Below are 16897 nucleotides of genomic sequence, written 5' to 3'. Positions count from 1 at the left end.
AAAAATTGTCTTTATGGAAAGCGTGTGTATGCGTGTAAACCTCTAAAGACAGGGTTTCTGTCTTGTTTCATTTTACAATGGCATCTGGGAAGGATTTTGACTCCCTTCTCCTCTCTCTGTTGGAGTCATGGAAGGAGGTTACAAAATAGCCCTAGGGTGGAAATAGTCCCAGTCCTCTCTACATATACCCTACAAGGACGGGAAAGGACTAAGAATAGGGTTCAGGGTTGGGAAACTCATTTACATGGGTCACCTACCCTGCAAGCAACACGTCTACTCCGACCCATGCAGTGGGGAAAGTCTGGTTTGCAGTGGGGAAAGTCTGCCTTCAAGAGACTGTATCTTGTGAGCTAAATAGGGCCCTGGTTCAAGGTATTTGTATCTCTTTCTACACTCACACACACATGCATACATCTGAGCAATAAAGACTGTTTGATTATTGTCCCTTTGATACACATTTTGGAGACCCTTGCTACTCTATGCTGTCACATTAAAGGTTTTGGATACCGAGACGTGTAATGCCATTACACCTCTCTCGGTGAAAGATGAAGCCTGTGGTGATGAGTCTTGAGGGGAATGGCTTTTAAACTAATGTATTTGTAAACTGAGAAGCTTTGAAAAATAGCAACTGCTATATTCCCAATTTGGACATTAATGTGCCTATAATTTGTAGCTCCTATATTTGTAATTATCAAAAATGGTGGGCACAATCCTGCTGCTGCTGAGGTCAATGAAGATTTTGTGGCTGATTTTAATGAGAGCAGGATCAGGCCCTATACATGTGATGTGTCTGTTGATTTTATGAAAAAAAGAGACAAAACAAAAAAACCCAAACTTTTGTATGGAGGATGTGGGATGAGGTAGAAGCAAAGAAGAGCAGAGTCAAAATATAAATTTAAACTTGAAACTGTAAAGGCACCAACCTTGGCCTTCAGCTTCAGAGTGTTTATGCTAGTTCACTAAATTATCTTCAGTCTCTGGAGAGAGAGCCAAAGGAAAAGCAAGGTAGTGGAGCCAAGAATTTGGATATCAAAATTCCTCCCTCTCCACTATTTAATAATTTCCCTTAACAGGATTCCTAGTTATTGATAATACTTGTAAAATAAATACGGTCTTAGCAGAGGTGACAGTGGCTCTCTTCTTAAACAAATCTACTAATTTTCTTATTCCTAGACTGCATGATTAACATTCAACTCAGTACTATATGAAATAGCTACAAACGCGTGGGTCTCTTAGCAAGTACCAAAACAACGTCTCGGTTTGGATTCGGAAGGTAGCTAAACGTCAACTGGCTGGTGCATCTGATGAAGTGTCAGGAACTACAGACTCTGATTATATCTTTTAGGAGAAGAAAAACGTGCATAATTGTGAAAGAGAACCAGGCAAGAGTGAAGGGTCCATTTTTAACTCTCCATCAGTAGAGATTACAGCACATTCTAGCACCATAATTAAGAATTTAAGGCGCAAGCACTGATGTTGCCAAATCTAAGACAGACGCTTTCCTTAGTTTGTCTCCTTGCTCCTTAGGGATGAGAAAAATATAAACAGTTACATCTCAAGACCTATTACCTATTAATATTAATTTGCAGTGTTGATGATGAGCAGCTGAGCTATAAAGATTTGCTTGGTTTGGGTCCTGGCTACCCAAGAAAATCACCTCTTCCCTTAGCACATGCACCAGAAATCAAACTTGGACATTTCTGCGGATACTCCTTAGGTATGTAAATCTGGGGGCTGAAGGTGGGTCATTCTCATCAGAGATCCCCTGGCTCTGGAACTCACGTCTCAAGTGGCCTGCCAGAGGCTGACTCTGTTGGCCTTAAGGGCATGATGTAGGGGCTTTTTCAAATCTTTGCATGAGTGGGCAATGATGAGTCTAGCTTATAGCTTAACGTCAGTGAGTACTGCGTTGCCAGCAATGATCAACAAGCATGTTAATTTAAAAAAAATACTGTTCAGTGCCCGGAAACCATGTAGTAGTTTAAAAATGTGGCCTCATTCTCAGTACAGATGCTTAGTACAGTGGCATGCTTGGCCTTTTATCCTCTAAACACTTTCTGGATCTGCACTTTTTGTGTCTTCAGAGGTCAAGTTTGGAAATGGAGAGGCCCATCATGAATAAAGATGACTGATTCTTTTCTTCTAACTCATCTGTCACTACAGATAGGGATTTGTAGGAAAGAATCATCTGTTGCTTTGCTCTGAAGAAGATGATGAGAACAGCTTCTTATGTCATCTGTTATCGAGCTCTCTCTTGTGCTGTTGGAAGCACCATTACAAATGAGGATCACCCACTTAGTGTGCTATTCTCCAAGAGGTCTGCAATTGGGAGATGCTCCATATACTGCATCCACCGCCCAAGATAGTTTGAAATCAGAAATAGTATCTGCAGCTAATAATGCTTGGGTTCCTCTGCCTTCATGATCCAAACGTACAGGGACAAAGAGAATATAATATACTAAAAGCAGCAGCTATTCGGTACTTCAGCTGCTTTTTGAACTGGTGCATCCTTGAACAGCATTTCTGAGATAGTTCCTGTCACAAGACAATTGCTCTGTCTACTACCATGGGGGAGGGCTAATGCTCACCGAAAAGAACCTTAGAAGCCCAATTAGCCTTACTCACTGACAACCTCTAACGCTGCTCAAGAAGGAGATCAATGTCTTTGTTCAAAACAGCCACGGTGCTGATATATTAGTCGCATCATCCCTAGTGAAAGGTTTAACATAAAATGATGAGTTAACCATGTGCCATTATGTCCCATATTCTTCATAGAAATATGCGTATGATATGAATATGGCATAACTAAGATGTATTTTTTGCAAGATGGGTAGGTCATGTGAGATATCGATGGAAAGGTTATGATTTACTGAATATGATTATCCAATGTGTATGCATGTATCATTTCTATATCTGAAGTTAGGTATATTAACTATGTAACAATTACAACTGTGTTTTCATCTGGGGAACACCCACCAGACAGTATGCAAACAGCCCGGATGGGCCATTTAGAGGGAAGTCTTTGAAGATGCTAATCTCCCTCCTTCCTGAGAAGTTTCCTGGGATGCTGCTTTGACACTGCAGGGTCAGCTGATGATGTAACCTTGTACTGGACACCCTCTTCAACTTCTAGTGTTTTTCCATTAAGAGGGGGTGGGAGTCAAACTGGGAAACAAAGGATTCCTGCCATATGCAAATCCTATCTAAGGCTGGGAAGTGAGTTAATCTTGGTTCTTCTCCAATGCCTCCCTGCCCAAGAAGGAAGACTGATGAAAACTCCTAAAGAAACAAGAAACAAAGGAACTAAGCGGGGGGGAAGGGGGACAGGTAGGGGCTGAGCCCAGGTGAGAAAGGTCTAGCCTGTGAAAGGCATACCTGGAGATTTAAGCTGCAAGCAGTGCAGTTTACCTTTGAGAAACTCTGCAAACTGCATAAAACAACAATTAGGGTGAAAATTTGCTACTATTAACCAGTTAACTTAGTGTATTAAGTTTAGGTTGTGTGTTTTGTTTTATTTGCTCAGTAATCTGCTTTGATCTGTTTGCTATCCCTTATAATCACTTAAAATCTACCTTTTCTGGTTAATAAACTTGTTTTTTGTTTATTCTAAAACAAGTTTGTGTAATTCATAAATGGGAGGGGGGGGAAGCTGTGCATAACTTCGTCCACATTGAGGGAGGGGACGGATTTCATGAGCTAACGCTGTATAGACCTCTATGCAGCGCAAGACAATATAATTTTGGGATTGCATCCCAAAGGACGTGTACACTTGAGTGCTGGGCAATCCCCGCGCTGAGTCTTCCCATATAGAGCTGATCTCAGTGTCTGTGTATCTTTCTGCAGCTGGGCGTGTCCCTACCTGTGTGTGTGCTGGAGAAGGCTTGAGAGCCTGGCACAGCAGGACAGGGTGAGGGAGCCCAGGCTGGTGGAATGGGCAGGCTCAGTGGGACCCCAGTATATCAGGTGGCACCCCAAAGGGGGGTGGTGGCAACCTGTCACAAACCACATGTAATTTCCCACATGGTATTGTGTCAAATGCTTTACTGACATCCACATAGATTAGATCTATTGCATTCCCCTTGTCTAAGAAATCAACTCTCTTATCAAAGATATCAGCTTAGTCTGGCACGATCTACCTTTGGTAAACCCATGTTCCATTTATCTTCATGTCTTTAATTATTCTTTCCTTCAAATTTGTTTTAACGTGTTGCACACAACTGGAGTCAGGTAAATGTGTCTGTCTGCAGTTGCCTAGATCATCTCCCTCCATATCTTAAATATAGGCATTACATTTGCAATTCTCGAGTCACACAGTACCACTGCCAAATTAACAAATTTATTATTTATTTAACTGTTTTTTTAAAATTACTGAAGACATCCACTCTGGTTAATCCGCATTTAGACAGATTTAAAAAATACCCTTCAGTACCAAATAAACCAGAAATTACCCCTTTGTAGCTTTTCCATCTTCTGTGACATTACATTTTAAGATGCAAGCTAATTATGGTTAAATACACTTGTAAAATTGTAAATAACGTTATTTTAAATGCACAGTACATATAGAAGGTAATTTCTACAATCGCTATACTTTGTCCTTTTTATACTTTGTATTCCAAAATACCACAAAAGGTTAGACTACATTTTGACTAATTATTAAATGTCCATTTTAAAATCATATCTACTTGATTAATTCTTGTGAGCTGAGAATTAATGGGGGTTCTGTAGAAGAGGAATTGTACTGCTGATTTGCAGTGGTTTCATTTGTCTTTACCCCTAGTAAGTCAGACTACAGTGGAGAATGACTTGTTGAATTTCACCACTTCATCATCACCAGAAAGAGTCACCATGGCAACAGCAAAAGACTATGCATTATAAAAATACTCAGCAAGCTAAACAAGATAATGCTTTAAGATAAAGTTGTTCAATAGTATGGCAAAGTGCCAGAAAGGGGGGAGAAGCAGCATTTTAACTCTGGCAATGAATCCAGAAGGAAATGAAAATGCTGATTGTATTAATTCTAAATGTATGTGAATTCAGTGCCAAGTACAAGCGCAAGAATGATAGCCTTAGAGACTGACGTCCTGTGTGTAGCACAGGCAATGGCAGTGCATGCCTCCCCACCAATGTGTCTCAAACCTGACTCACAGGAACCACTTCTAGGCACAAGAGAGTGATTTAGTCTCTAGGGCACATTCTAGTTTTGTCTCTATGGCTGCCAACCTGAGAGCTAATTAGTAGTAGTTATGGTATGGACACCTGCCTGCTTAGAAATGGATTGAGACCTAACTGTGGGCATCCAAGTTTGAAAACTTCGTCTTAAGCTAATATGTAGCACTTGTTTTTCATGGTAGCTCTGGAATTATATTGCTAGCACTATCAGGTGGTCTCATGTTATTTGACTGGTGAACCCCTGCTGCTCACTCCCCTCCTCAACATTACTCCTGAGGGAATTCTGTGCCAGAACATTAAAAATTCTGCAAAATTCTGTAAATTTTATTTGTCAATAAATAAATGTGGAGGCTCCAGTATTGCAGTGGGGAGCAGAGGCCACTGGCTGCACGGAGGTGGGAGATCACCCTGCAGCAATCCCCCGGGACATGAACTCGGTGGTTAGGCTTCACCTGACCCTGACACAGCGCAAGGGTCGGGTGTCCCAGAAACACTGGGGGCTCTGCCCCTCCATGCCAGGCACACTAGGTGTGGACAGGCAGGCTCAGCTCGGCAGGATTCAAGTGTGGAAGGGCTTAGTGGGGGGGGGGGGGGATGGGGTAGGAGGGGGGGGTCTTGATGCACAGGGGTTGGGCAGATGGGCGATGGTTCTGACTGGCCCCGGTGGGTCTGACCTGGCACCATCTGGGGTATCCTCAGCCCTGTCCTCCCACAGTGATTTACTCTCTGCTGGCTGCTCCGGGTGCCCGAAATGACATGCTTTGCTTTTCTGTTACAAAGTCATTTTTCTGCACGGAAGCAAAGAAATCTGCAGCGGACATGAATTCTGTGTGCATGCAGTGGCACAGAATTCCCCCATGAGTACAACATGCACACACACATCTCTGCTATGACACCAGTGATAGCACCCATCATAGTGTTCTTGTCTCTCCAGGGGATCTCTGCTGGTAGGTAATGATTAGCACGATTCCTGTAGCACTGGCAGGACATAGAGTCAGAAAGGAAGCTACTTCTTGCAATATCCATCCATCTTGAATTATTTTTGGAGCAACATCTGTTTTAGCACAGTTAACTAACCAGTGTGATCTATTCCTTTACTTGAGAGACCTTATCCAAGGTCTAGCAACAACACAGACGTACAGTAGCTTCATTTCAATGTGAACTGTGCTCAGCACCTCTGGTAATATGCCACTGATTTAGGAACCTATATATGGATTTATGAGTCTAACTTTGGGGACCTAGGTTAGAAGGTTTTGGCTTCAGTCATCCAGCACCAAGGTTTTGACATTGCTATATCTAAAGTGCAACTAAACTGTGTGGGTGAAATCATAATAAATCTGAATAGATGTAGCTGAAGGCTACCTAGCAACCACAGAGGCGGTTACTGTTCAGTTACTTCACAAGACATGTTCTTTGCAGCCATTTCAGTGTGAGAGGGTGGGAGCTGACTATATTCCAACTGCCTTTCCCTTTAGCACAGCAGGATTTAAATCTGCGACTTTCAAAGGGCCATTGTCATTGTCCTCCTATCCAATTTAGTGCCTAAGGAAATTTACACTAAGAATTGAAGTACATCTTCCAGTTCTGGAACCAAAGGGCGGTCTTATTTCATACCTCTAATTTTTCATGTACTTTCCCCCCACACTTCACACTAGAAAAGCCTTTGGTCTGCAAATTTTGGATGGTTTGGGAATTCTCTCACACTAAAAACCCCCAGTGTGCAAACTATCAACTTGCTAAAGTAAGGGGCATTAAAAACAAATGTGTTGTTCATGTATCATTTATTAATATCACGTGTGTGAGTCCAAAGTCATATTGTCTACAATACGGTCAGATTGGCAGTGACCTTGGGGACTTTTCACCTTCCTCTGCAGTGTGTGGGTGCGGGTCCCTTACCAGGATTATCTGGGTATCTCTCACTTAATCATTTCCATGCCACTGCAGGAGCCTTGGGCATTGGTGCACCTCAGCCCCTCCTATTCTCTGCCTGTGGCACACAACAGTCTAGTTTCCCATGGGCTGTAATACTTTGGTCTAACTGCAGTTGTTGGGCTTAGTCAGTGGCAGATTAGCCACTGGGCCAACAAGGCCCATGCCCAGGGGCCCAGGCCAATTGGGGCACCCCCACACCTCAACCCACTCTTCCCCCCACCCGCCCACCTGGTGGTCCTGCTGGGGAGCGGGGTCGGGGCACGGGGGCTTGCCTCACTCTGCCCGCCCACCTGATGCTCTTGCCAGGGAGCGGAGGAAGCCCCCGCGCCCTGCTCCCGCTCCCCAGCAGGAGCCCTGGGGGGGGGGGCAGGGAGGACTGCAGGTGGAAAGGGTAGGAAGGCGCCCCCACTTGCTCTGGCCCAGGCCCCCACAAACCCCTAATTCACCTCTAGGCTTAGTATGTGGGTGCTGGGTGGTGTTTGTGGCTTGTGATATACAGGAATTCAGACAATGATCTGATGGTCCCTTCTGGCCTTAAACTCTATGACTCTATCTTTTCTTGGAGTTAAACAGCCAACTTCTTTAGACCAGCAGAGATCCTGTACAAGGACTAAGTTGTTCTTAATTAACATTGACGGGGGAGGAGGGGTGTCACTGCACCCACCTCCCTCAGCTCACTTCACATCTTTGACAGTGAAACTACACTAGTTCCCCTGTATGAAGGGGACCCGAGAGAGGGTACCTGTTCTGCACCACAGTGGAGTGAAGTATAAGTCAGGAATCACTCAACGACCTTTCACTCCTGTCACTTTGACACTATATTCTACTCACTGTGGAGTTTCACTCCACTATAATTGGTAGGGCTTCACTTTGTTTCTCCCCTTTGTATGTAGCAGTTATTTATCAGAGAAGTGTCGAGTGAGTTTAACCGCCCCCTCTACTCTCACTGAGCAGTGGAAGAAAAATGAGGAGAAATCTCTGGCTCCCAACCTTGATGCTGCTGCTCCCCACTGAGAATGAGGCCAGGCCCCCTTTCATTCCAGCTTCCAAATGAATGTGTTAAGAAAAGCTCTGCCATTACTTCTGAGTGGACAATGAGGGTCTCTTGCCAGGTAGTCCTTCTTCAGCTATGACAAAACTCCACGTGTAGTGAACTTTCTTTGTAGGAAAAAATTCCTTTAGTTATAGAAGTCCAGCTGCACTAGTTTATTTTCAACAAGTTAAACTGGGGCAGGCGGAAGGATTCCATATGCCCTTCACAAAAGGGCCCTTTTATTTAAAAAGCATAGGAGGGTGATTTTGTAAGTACATTAGATTGAAATGGGGGCATGAGGCATAATCTTCAGGCACCAGTTGATTGGATGATTTCAGAGAAGATGAGTAACAGGATAAGAGAACTTATGAGGAACAATTAATAAAACTAATGGCTTTATGCTCCCTTCTTACATGGTACAAGGTGAAGGAGATGGGCTGAAATGTTACAAAAAGTTGGCTGTATGGAGGGCATGTGTCATTATATGGTAGTCTCTCTACCATGAAGCTGCCAACACCCCATTGGCTGGATTGGGGATCCACAATGTTGGAGGGTGTGACGCATGGCCAGCAAGGCTGCAAAATAAATGACTCAAATTCAAACCTTAAAGACAGGTGGGGAAATAACCTTTGTGTTTTTGTGTATTTACATATGTATGGGTAGTGGTCAACAATGTAATCAATGGTCCCTGTCTATGCTGTATTCTGATAATTCAAAGATTAAAAGAACATCCTAGCATTTAAATGAAGTGTAAACACGGGATATCTCTGTATTCATCTCTCTTTGAAATGTATAGCAAATCATCGGTGAATGGTGGAGGAGCAGGCAATTGTCGTATGATAATTCATATAGCTAAGTACCGGTGATAGACTGCCGTATGTTAATCTGTGTGAATAATTAGCGACGATGCTTAGGAAATAAGGGCCTATTGTTCCCTGAGAGGCTCCAATTTGTCAAAGGAGACCTGAAATTGTATAAAAGATCCTTGGGACCTGATCCTTTTTGATCTTAGATCTGCTTAAACTTCACCAGGGGATGTTTGAGTTGCAAGATGAGATCCCAGGTAAACTGGTACACCCGGGATATGATATTGGACGTTGGACTATAACCTATGAACTAAATTCTAAAAGAACTCTTTGCAACTACAAAGCTTACCATCTCTGCTATGAATCTGAACCTCAAGAATTGAACTCATGTCTGTATGTATATTGATCTTTTAACCATACTCTCTCCCTTTTCTTTTTTAATAAATTTTAGTTTAGTTAATAAGAATTGGCTATATGCGTGTATTTGGGTAAGCTCTGGAATATTCAATAACCTGGGAGGTAATGTGTCCGATCCTTTGGGATTGGTAGAACCTTTTCTTTTATATGATGAAATAAGATTTTCAGAAATCTTCATCATATTTGACTTGGATACCTGGATGGAGGTCTGAGGCTGGGTTACTTCAAGGGAACGGTGTTGTTTGGACTTCTGAATAACGAGCAAGGTATAATAGAAGCTGTTTAGTGCTAGCTTGGTAAATCTAAATATTGAATTATCCACCAGCTTTGGGGTTTGTCTGCCCCATTCTTTGCAGTTCACCCTAATTGGGTAACCTCAGCTGACTCCCGTTGGGACCCCGGTCACAGAGGGTGAAGGGTGGGACATCCTCCCTCCTCCCTAACCCCCGAGGAAATCTGTTCAGAAGTTAATATAGCCTCATACAACTCCCCTTCCTTGACAGAAGAAAAATTCAAAGTAAACTCAGCAAAGATCCTTAGAATTTCCCAATCCCCACAGACTTTTCCTGCAAGGAGCCATGATGTGAGCCTATGGTTCTTTGAAGTTGGTATACTTACCATGCCCTGGCACTAAGACTGACAGATGGATAAAGCCACAAACCAATGGATCAAGAGAGATAATTAGGTATAAAAACACTAGGAACCTGATTCTGATCTCACCTACACTGGCTTGACCTCAATGTAACTCCAATAACTTGAAAAGCCTACCTCGTGATTTACACTGGTGTAAGTGAAATCAGAATTAGGTTTGCAGCTCTGGGCAGACGTCAATGTAGGCCTGGATTGCATAACTCTGAAGGGAATGGAATGAACAAATTTGTTTAATATTTTATCTGAAGCCTGGGGAGTTGAAAGATAAACCACTTATTCTAAAGTCAGGCGCACTGTGTACTTTCAAAGGCTGTTGGTAACAGCCAGTCAGAGAGCAGGATGCACCTGCTAGGATCAGCAAATTGTTTTGGTTTCCCAGCATTTTCAGCCTGATATGAATGTGGTGCTGGCTAATGGGATTTCTCATTCAAAATGGCCTAGGGAAAGCAGACACTGCAAGGGTGGAAAAGGAATTTGCAGTTTATAAACATATTTGCTCTTAAAATTAGATACTCTTTGGATGGGGCTACACAATAGAATGTAGTCATTTATCAGCACAAACCAGTGCTGCGAACAACCTGTTTGTCAATACTTGCATGTAAAATAACCAGTACTCCAAGGAAAGTGGGACCACAGCAGCTAGTTTTAGGCACATGATTTAAACACCACGAGATTTATGCAAAACAGAACATGAACGGCAATGTTTTAAGGACTGCTATAATGCCATTGAAATTTAACATCCATCTGCAGTGGTATAAGGCCAAAGACTCACTTTGCTGGTATATAAGAATCAGAAAGCAAAACGGACTATAAACCAGCATGAAACAGACCAGTGAAGCTTCATTGTCTAAAGTGATTAAAATGCAAAAAAACAAGCAAACAAACAAACAGCACAAATATACATACAAAATGTGTATTTTATAGAATGTATATGCTGGATGCAATGAAGGGTGGATTCTTTCTCATCTGAACTGATAATGTAAGGATGCTAGAGAGAAAGACAGACATATAAATATGTACTCCTGCCCACCATAGGGCACATCCATTAATATTTCTCCACACCTTACTCATGATTTTAAAGTCAATGATAAATCCCTTTCTTTTTCGTTCTGATTTTGCATCCCTCATTGTAGTCACCTTTGTAAAATTCATCCAGGATAGATTTTTCCATTTAGTTTTAAATGCTCAACTGCTTTTCCTTGCAGTCAGTCCACACCTTACCTGAATCTAAATGCCAGGGGTCAGTGGCCGCAGACATTGGTGGGATGGTCAGTGGAGATGCTCCGCAGTTGGATTCCACTAGCTCCCCTTGAACGTGGACGTGAGAGGAGGTGTTGGTAGGTCTCAGGGCTGCCTTGAGTGGGGCAATCTGGTTGAACTGCACTCTAGACAGGCAGCCAGTGAATCCTGGTGTATTGTATTGATAGATATCTTGGTCGATCTTCCCAGTTTCTAAGAAAGAGAGAGAATAGACTTGTCAATGCAATTGAACGGGTTGGAAACAGTGCAGCTCAACAGGTGTGGTTTTAAACACCCACTCTGAGGAAAGCCCTCACATTTCAGACCTTGGCAGGTTTCTCTATACTGCAGTACTGATTAAAGTGGGAATCTTCAGGCTTTGACATCACTTGGCGACACAACTGTTCTAACATTAAAATGAGAAAGGTGAGTGGGAGGGATCAACACAAGGTGCAAAAAACTCTTCTCCAAATAAGAAATGAAAACAAAGGAGTAACTCTGAGGACTCTTCCAGTCAGTTTCTCTTTTCACTCATGTGAAACTGCTGCTGTGACTGTTTCCTTTCATTTCTTCTGGCCTGTCTCTCTTCAGCTCCCCCTTTGACAGCCCCCCACAGACATCATTGTTACCCATTTGTATTTACCATTAATTGTCATTGCTTTCTGTGCTTCTCTCCCCATTTGCTTTTTAGAAAGATCAAGAGCTCCCTTGGTCTAAGGTGGGAAATATCCTCTCTAGTTCCTCCCTGTCATTAGAAATTCTGAAGAAACTGCATGAATGCATCTGCCAGGAGACAGCAAATTCTCCATACTATTGTTAAAGACTCAAAGAAAGCTATATGTTCTCACACACTCACTCTTGTACCAGAGTTTACATCCACCAAAGGCATTTTGGAAGTCAGACATATTACATCTTGCTGCTGTGGATTAATATTCAAGATGTTAAGCTGAATTTGTGCACAGATTGTAGCGCTCCATTAGGTCCTCTTGACCTTCCTACTTCCAAAAGATTTGGTAAAAAACCCTAAAACAATACCTACAAAACATTTAGCACATGCCCTTCATTTTTGCCAGAACATGCTGTTTAGGTGAGAGTGACTCTTCACAGTACATAAGCACTGTAGTAACAATATTGGTATTCTGTATCAGTAGTATTAGAGAGTAGATTAACATTACAAGCCATTACTACAACTCCAAACATTCCATTTTCATTGCAGAGAAGAGTTCAATTTCATTTTCTTCTTGATCATGCAGAGTAAATAAAAATGCAACATGACAGAATGATGTTTGTGCTGCATTAATCTGGAGCCATTGAAAGAGTGGTCATATGCGCATTTCAGCTTCAATTTCTTTTTTCCGGGGTCTCATTGCCTAGGTCAGCAGTGACTACGGTTGAAATTCTGGCCTGAGTGAAGTCAGTGGCAAAACTCCCATTGACTTCAGTGGTGTAGGATTTTATTTGTAGGGATGGAGAAAAGGAAACACCTCAGGCTGCTCAACAGCAACCATTTCAGACAATTAAAGAACAGTGTTAACATGCTCAATAAAGGAGCTGGTTAGAGATAGCATAAGACAGTATATATATAAAGCAGGCAAGAAAAATAAAATAAAACAACAACAAAAAATAGGGCTCATATTCAGTTCTCCCAGCTGTGTGAAACATTTGCAACAAAACCCAAACCACATGAAACATCTGGGTCTGAGCTGTGCTACTCACTCCAATTTTAGAACAGCACAACCAGGGCCGGCTCCAGGGTTTTGGCCGCCCCAAGCAGCCAAAAAAAAAAAAGCCGCGATCCCGATCTGCGGCGGCAATTTGGTGGAAGGTCCTTCGCTCTGAGCCGGAGTGAGGGACCGTCCGCCGAATTGCCACCGAATAGCTGGACCTGCCGCCCCCCTCCGGAGTGGTGGCCCCAAGCACCTGCTTGCCAAGCTGGTGCTTGGAGCTGGCCCTGAGCACAACAAGGCTCTGATCCCTGACTGGACCCTGTAGGTGCTACTGTAATACAAACAATAAATATTAATGCTACCTCTAATATTCAAAATGATGTTGCATCAAAATGAGTGTGATTTACAGTTTCTCTTAGTTTCAGTGTTATATCTAGGGAGAATGTGGCAGTTTCAGTTTGAGATTCTGAGCGCAGATGGAGTGGGGTTGGAATGACTGAAGGGAGAATATGGATCAAAACTGAACAGCCTGGTGAACCAACTGCATTTTGCACAGACCTAGTTTATACCTGTGTCTCTTTGATTTGGAATGATAAATAACAACAACGAGCATTGTATATTTATATTGGTGTAGCCCTTAAAGGCCCAACAACATTGGGATGCAAACACAAAGGCAGACAGAGTACTTGTTCTGAACAATTTATAATCCAAGAAGGGTGAGCACAGAGATATGACGGCATATTCACATTAGAGTCTTATATCCATTGGTACATGAACTGATTGGCCTTATCCTTCCCATTTTACCTTTTCCAACCCACTGAGAGGTCCCTTCTTTCTCTGCCAATTCAAATCTAGCCTTCATTGGCAATACAGCTATTTTTCATGAGCAGTCACTGTACAGTGACTGTCATCTGAAACAAAATGGACATATGCATAGAAGCAGGTTAAGGACTAGATTCAGTCAATTACAATAATTATATTAGTGACCTGGTTCTTCCAGCCAACCCTCCTAGAAGCAAAATACAAATGCAAGACCCCACCGAACCATTTGCAGTACCAGCATTATGTTTTCCAGTAATTTTGTTTTAAATAAAAAATACATATTTTGTATGTAGCACCTAGAAGCTATCCCAAAGACAATATGTTAGTGAATTTAAATTTATTACCTGTAAGCCCTATCACTCTTTCAAATAGACAAGATTCATACCTTCCCTGAATATTAAAGTGTCCCTCACTATAATACAATACTTCTTGAAATAGAACAGTTTACAGAATACATGTAATTTATTATTGGAAATCCTTGTTTCTTTAGGAAAAGGAATCAAGTTATATTGCAACCACTCCTCTACTTAAATTCTGTAATCATTATGTAATGAACAGTTTAAGAAATGCATCTTGTTCATATTTATATGGCTCCTGGAGAACTTAATCCAGTAACACCAATAACATAATCTCACTTAAAATCTTAAATGAAATGATGCTGCTAAAAAGCTACTAAAATGATGAAGCAAATACATTTGTGCTGCATTAGCAGACATCATCAGTGACAGATACTGGCTCCAGTGAGCACTTAAAAATAATAAAACACTTTGCCAAAGACCTGCATTTTTGTTAAAAAAAAAATTCCACAAATAACACAATGGTGCAAGATGTCTCGTAAATTTGTAATCGTCTCACATCACATCCACATTATAAGAAGAATGATCAAACAAGCCTTTTTGTCCTATAACTATGCACAAGTTTTTCCTTTGGATGTCCTACGGGGCTCTCTGTACTGATGTTCTCTGATGTTAGGCTATTGTACTTTGTCTTCCATCTCTATTAGAGTCTGTTATATAAATACATTCCTTTACGAGTGTAACCATTATAAAATGAACTACGTTATCACTGCCACGACTAGAGCCATTTCTCCCCCAGAACAAAAGAGAAAAATTAGGACACAGATTTGCATTATTTTTTAAAAAGAAAAGAAATGCACAAGGCAACTGTATTCCCTTTTTAAAAAAATTTCAGCTGTTAAACTAGTACAAAGTCATACCAATTAATGTTACTAATTTTATCACTTTAGGGCCTGATTCTGCAGCCCTTACTCACACTGGGAAGCACCTTACTACATAAGAAATCAGTTATTTCAAGGGGACTGCTTATGGAACGAGGTACAGATACTAATCAGTGTGAGTTAAGTTTGATAATCAGGACCTACATATCCCTGGGTGCCCAATCCTGCAGTCCATACCCTGTGAAACCAATGGGAGTTTGGGCCTCTCTTATGTATTAAGGGTGGAATTTTCAGAGGCCCCTAAGTGATTTAGGTACAAAAGTCAATGAGAATTCAATGGGACTTTTGTGCCTAAGTCACTTAGGGAGCTGCTGAAAAATCACATCCTAAAGGCATTTTTTGCTTCATCTGGCTAAGGCTATTTTTTTATTTTCCTGTCATGTTTCCCTTCATATCCCTGAAGCAAGATGCCAGCAAGAACCTTTTCACCTAGAAATCTGCAGATCTGGGATTGAGACCACAACTGCACAGCAGCTGGCCCAGACTGTAGCACAATGCATGAATCCATTACAGTGCACAAACCTATCACACTCAACCATTCACAAGAAACCTACACGGCTAGCTCCCTAGATTAAGGAATCAAAATGAAAAACAATTTAAAATCCCATAGATGGAAAGCCTTGTGGACTTCATTACACTTAGTAATTTTTGCATAGAGTGTCTCCCCTGTAATTAAAATGAGCAAAAATTAGTAATTCTTTTTTAAATAAAAAATATCAGCAAAATAGTAGAATTTAACCCTCAGTAATTGCTTTGGTTTTTACAATAATACTTGTGTGCAGCTGTCATAGAAACATGACAAGAGTGAAAATGGTCCTGTTTCTATACTGAGTATCAGAGGGGTAGCCGTGCTAGTCTGGATCTGTAAAAAGCAACAAAGAGTGCTGTGGCACCTTATAGACTAACAGATGTATTGGAGCATGCGTCTGAGAAAGTGGGTATTCACCCACGAAAGCTTATGCTCCAATACATCTGTTAATCTATAAGGTGCCACAGGACTCTTTGTTGCTTTATACTGACTGAGGGTTCTGCTGTAAATTCAGAGGCTCTTCCCATCTAGGTGAATGAGGGATGAGTTTGCTTAATTTGTCTGGGCATTACAATGAGAGAAAACACCTTTAGCCCAAGTATTTTTGAAATAAGTTTTGCACTCTTTATTGTAGAGACCTTTCAATGAGAGATGAGGAAGGCTTGAAACAACCAGAATGGGTAAAAAATAAAAACAAAAAAGTCCTGAGTCCATCTTGTTTTTGCCATGTCAGCAGATCATCTGCTGCAATTCAAACGTCAGAATTCCTTTTGGAGCATTAACAATTTAGATAGAAAAGCCACTGTAAGGCAGTCATTTGGAAAGATTTCAGAATGATTCGACTAATTAAAATAAAATAATAAGATATACCCTCTGAGTGTGAGTTTAACTCTTTCTATACATTCCACTACAGTGAGCAACAAACATGCTTTTCTAAAAGGAAGTTAGGTCATACATTTAGGATAGCCAATTTTGTAATTGCACAAAACTGAACACCCTTGCCCTGCCCCCTGCCCTGAGGCCCCACTCCCTCATGCACTCCAGCCGCCCTCCCTCCGTCAATCGCTCTCCCCGACCCTCACTCACTTTCACTGGGCTGGGGGAGGGGATTGGGGTACAGAAGGGGGTGAGGGCTCCAGGGTGGGTCCAGAAATGAGGGGTTCAGGGAGCGGGAGGGGGTTCTGGGCTGGGGCCGGGGTGCAGGAGGGGGTGAGGGCTTCGGCTGGGGGTCTGGGCTCTGAGGTGGGGCTGAGGATGAGGGGTTTGGGGTGCAGGAGGGGGCTCAGGGCTGGGGTAGGGGGTTAAGGTGTGGGAAGGGGTGCAGGATGAGGGCTCTGGGAGGAAGTTAGGGTCTGGGAGGGGGTTGAGGTGGGGGTGTGGGGTCTGGGAGGGGGT

At 42.2% G+C, this 16897-nt stretch overlaps 1 protein-coding gene across 1 annotated transcript in view; it reads right to left on the bottom strand.

The window, feature by feature from the left end:
- LOC113407023 (contactin-associated protein-like 2) overlaps positions 1–16897 on the bottom strand; it is a 1116670-nt gene that overhangs the window by 8531 nt on the left and 1091242 nt on the right. Inside the window, exon 22 of the mRNA XM_029912069.1 lies at positions 11230–11460. Within this exon, the coding sequence (XP_029767929.1) occupies positions 11230–11460 (231 nt within the window). The remainder of the gene's footprint in view (positions 1–11229; positions 11461–16897) is intronic.

The sequence above is a fragment of the Terrapene carolina genome, unplaced genomic scaffold, assembly GCF_002925995.2.
Source record: "Terrapene carolina triunguis isolate 2854851 unplaced genomic scaffold, T_m_triunguis-2.0 Scaffold180, whole genome shotgun sequence".
Lineage (NCBI taxonomy): Eukaryota > Metazoa > Chordata > Testudines > Emydidae > Terrapene > Terrapene triunguis.
The sequence above is the reverse complement of the archived record's forward strand: the minus strand, read 5'-3'. Positions and strand labels throughout refer to the sequence as shown.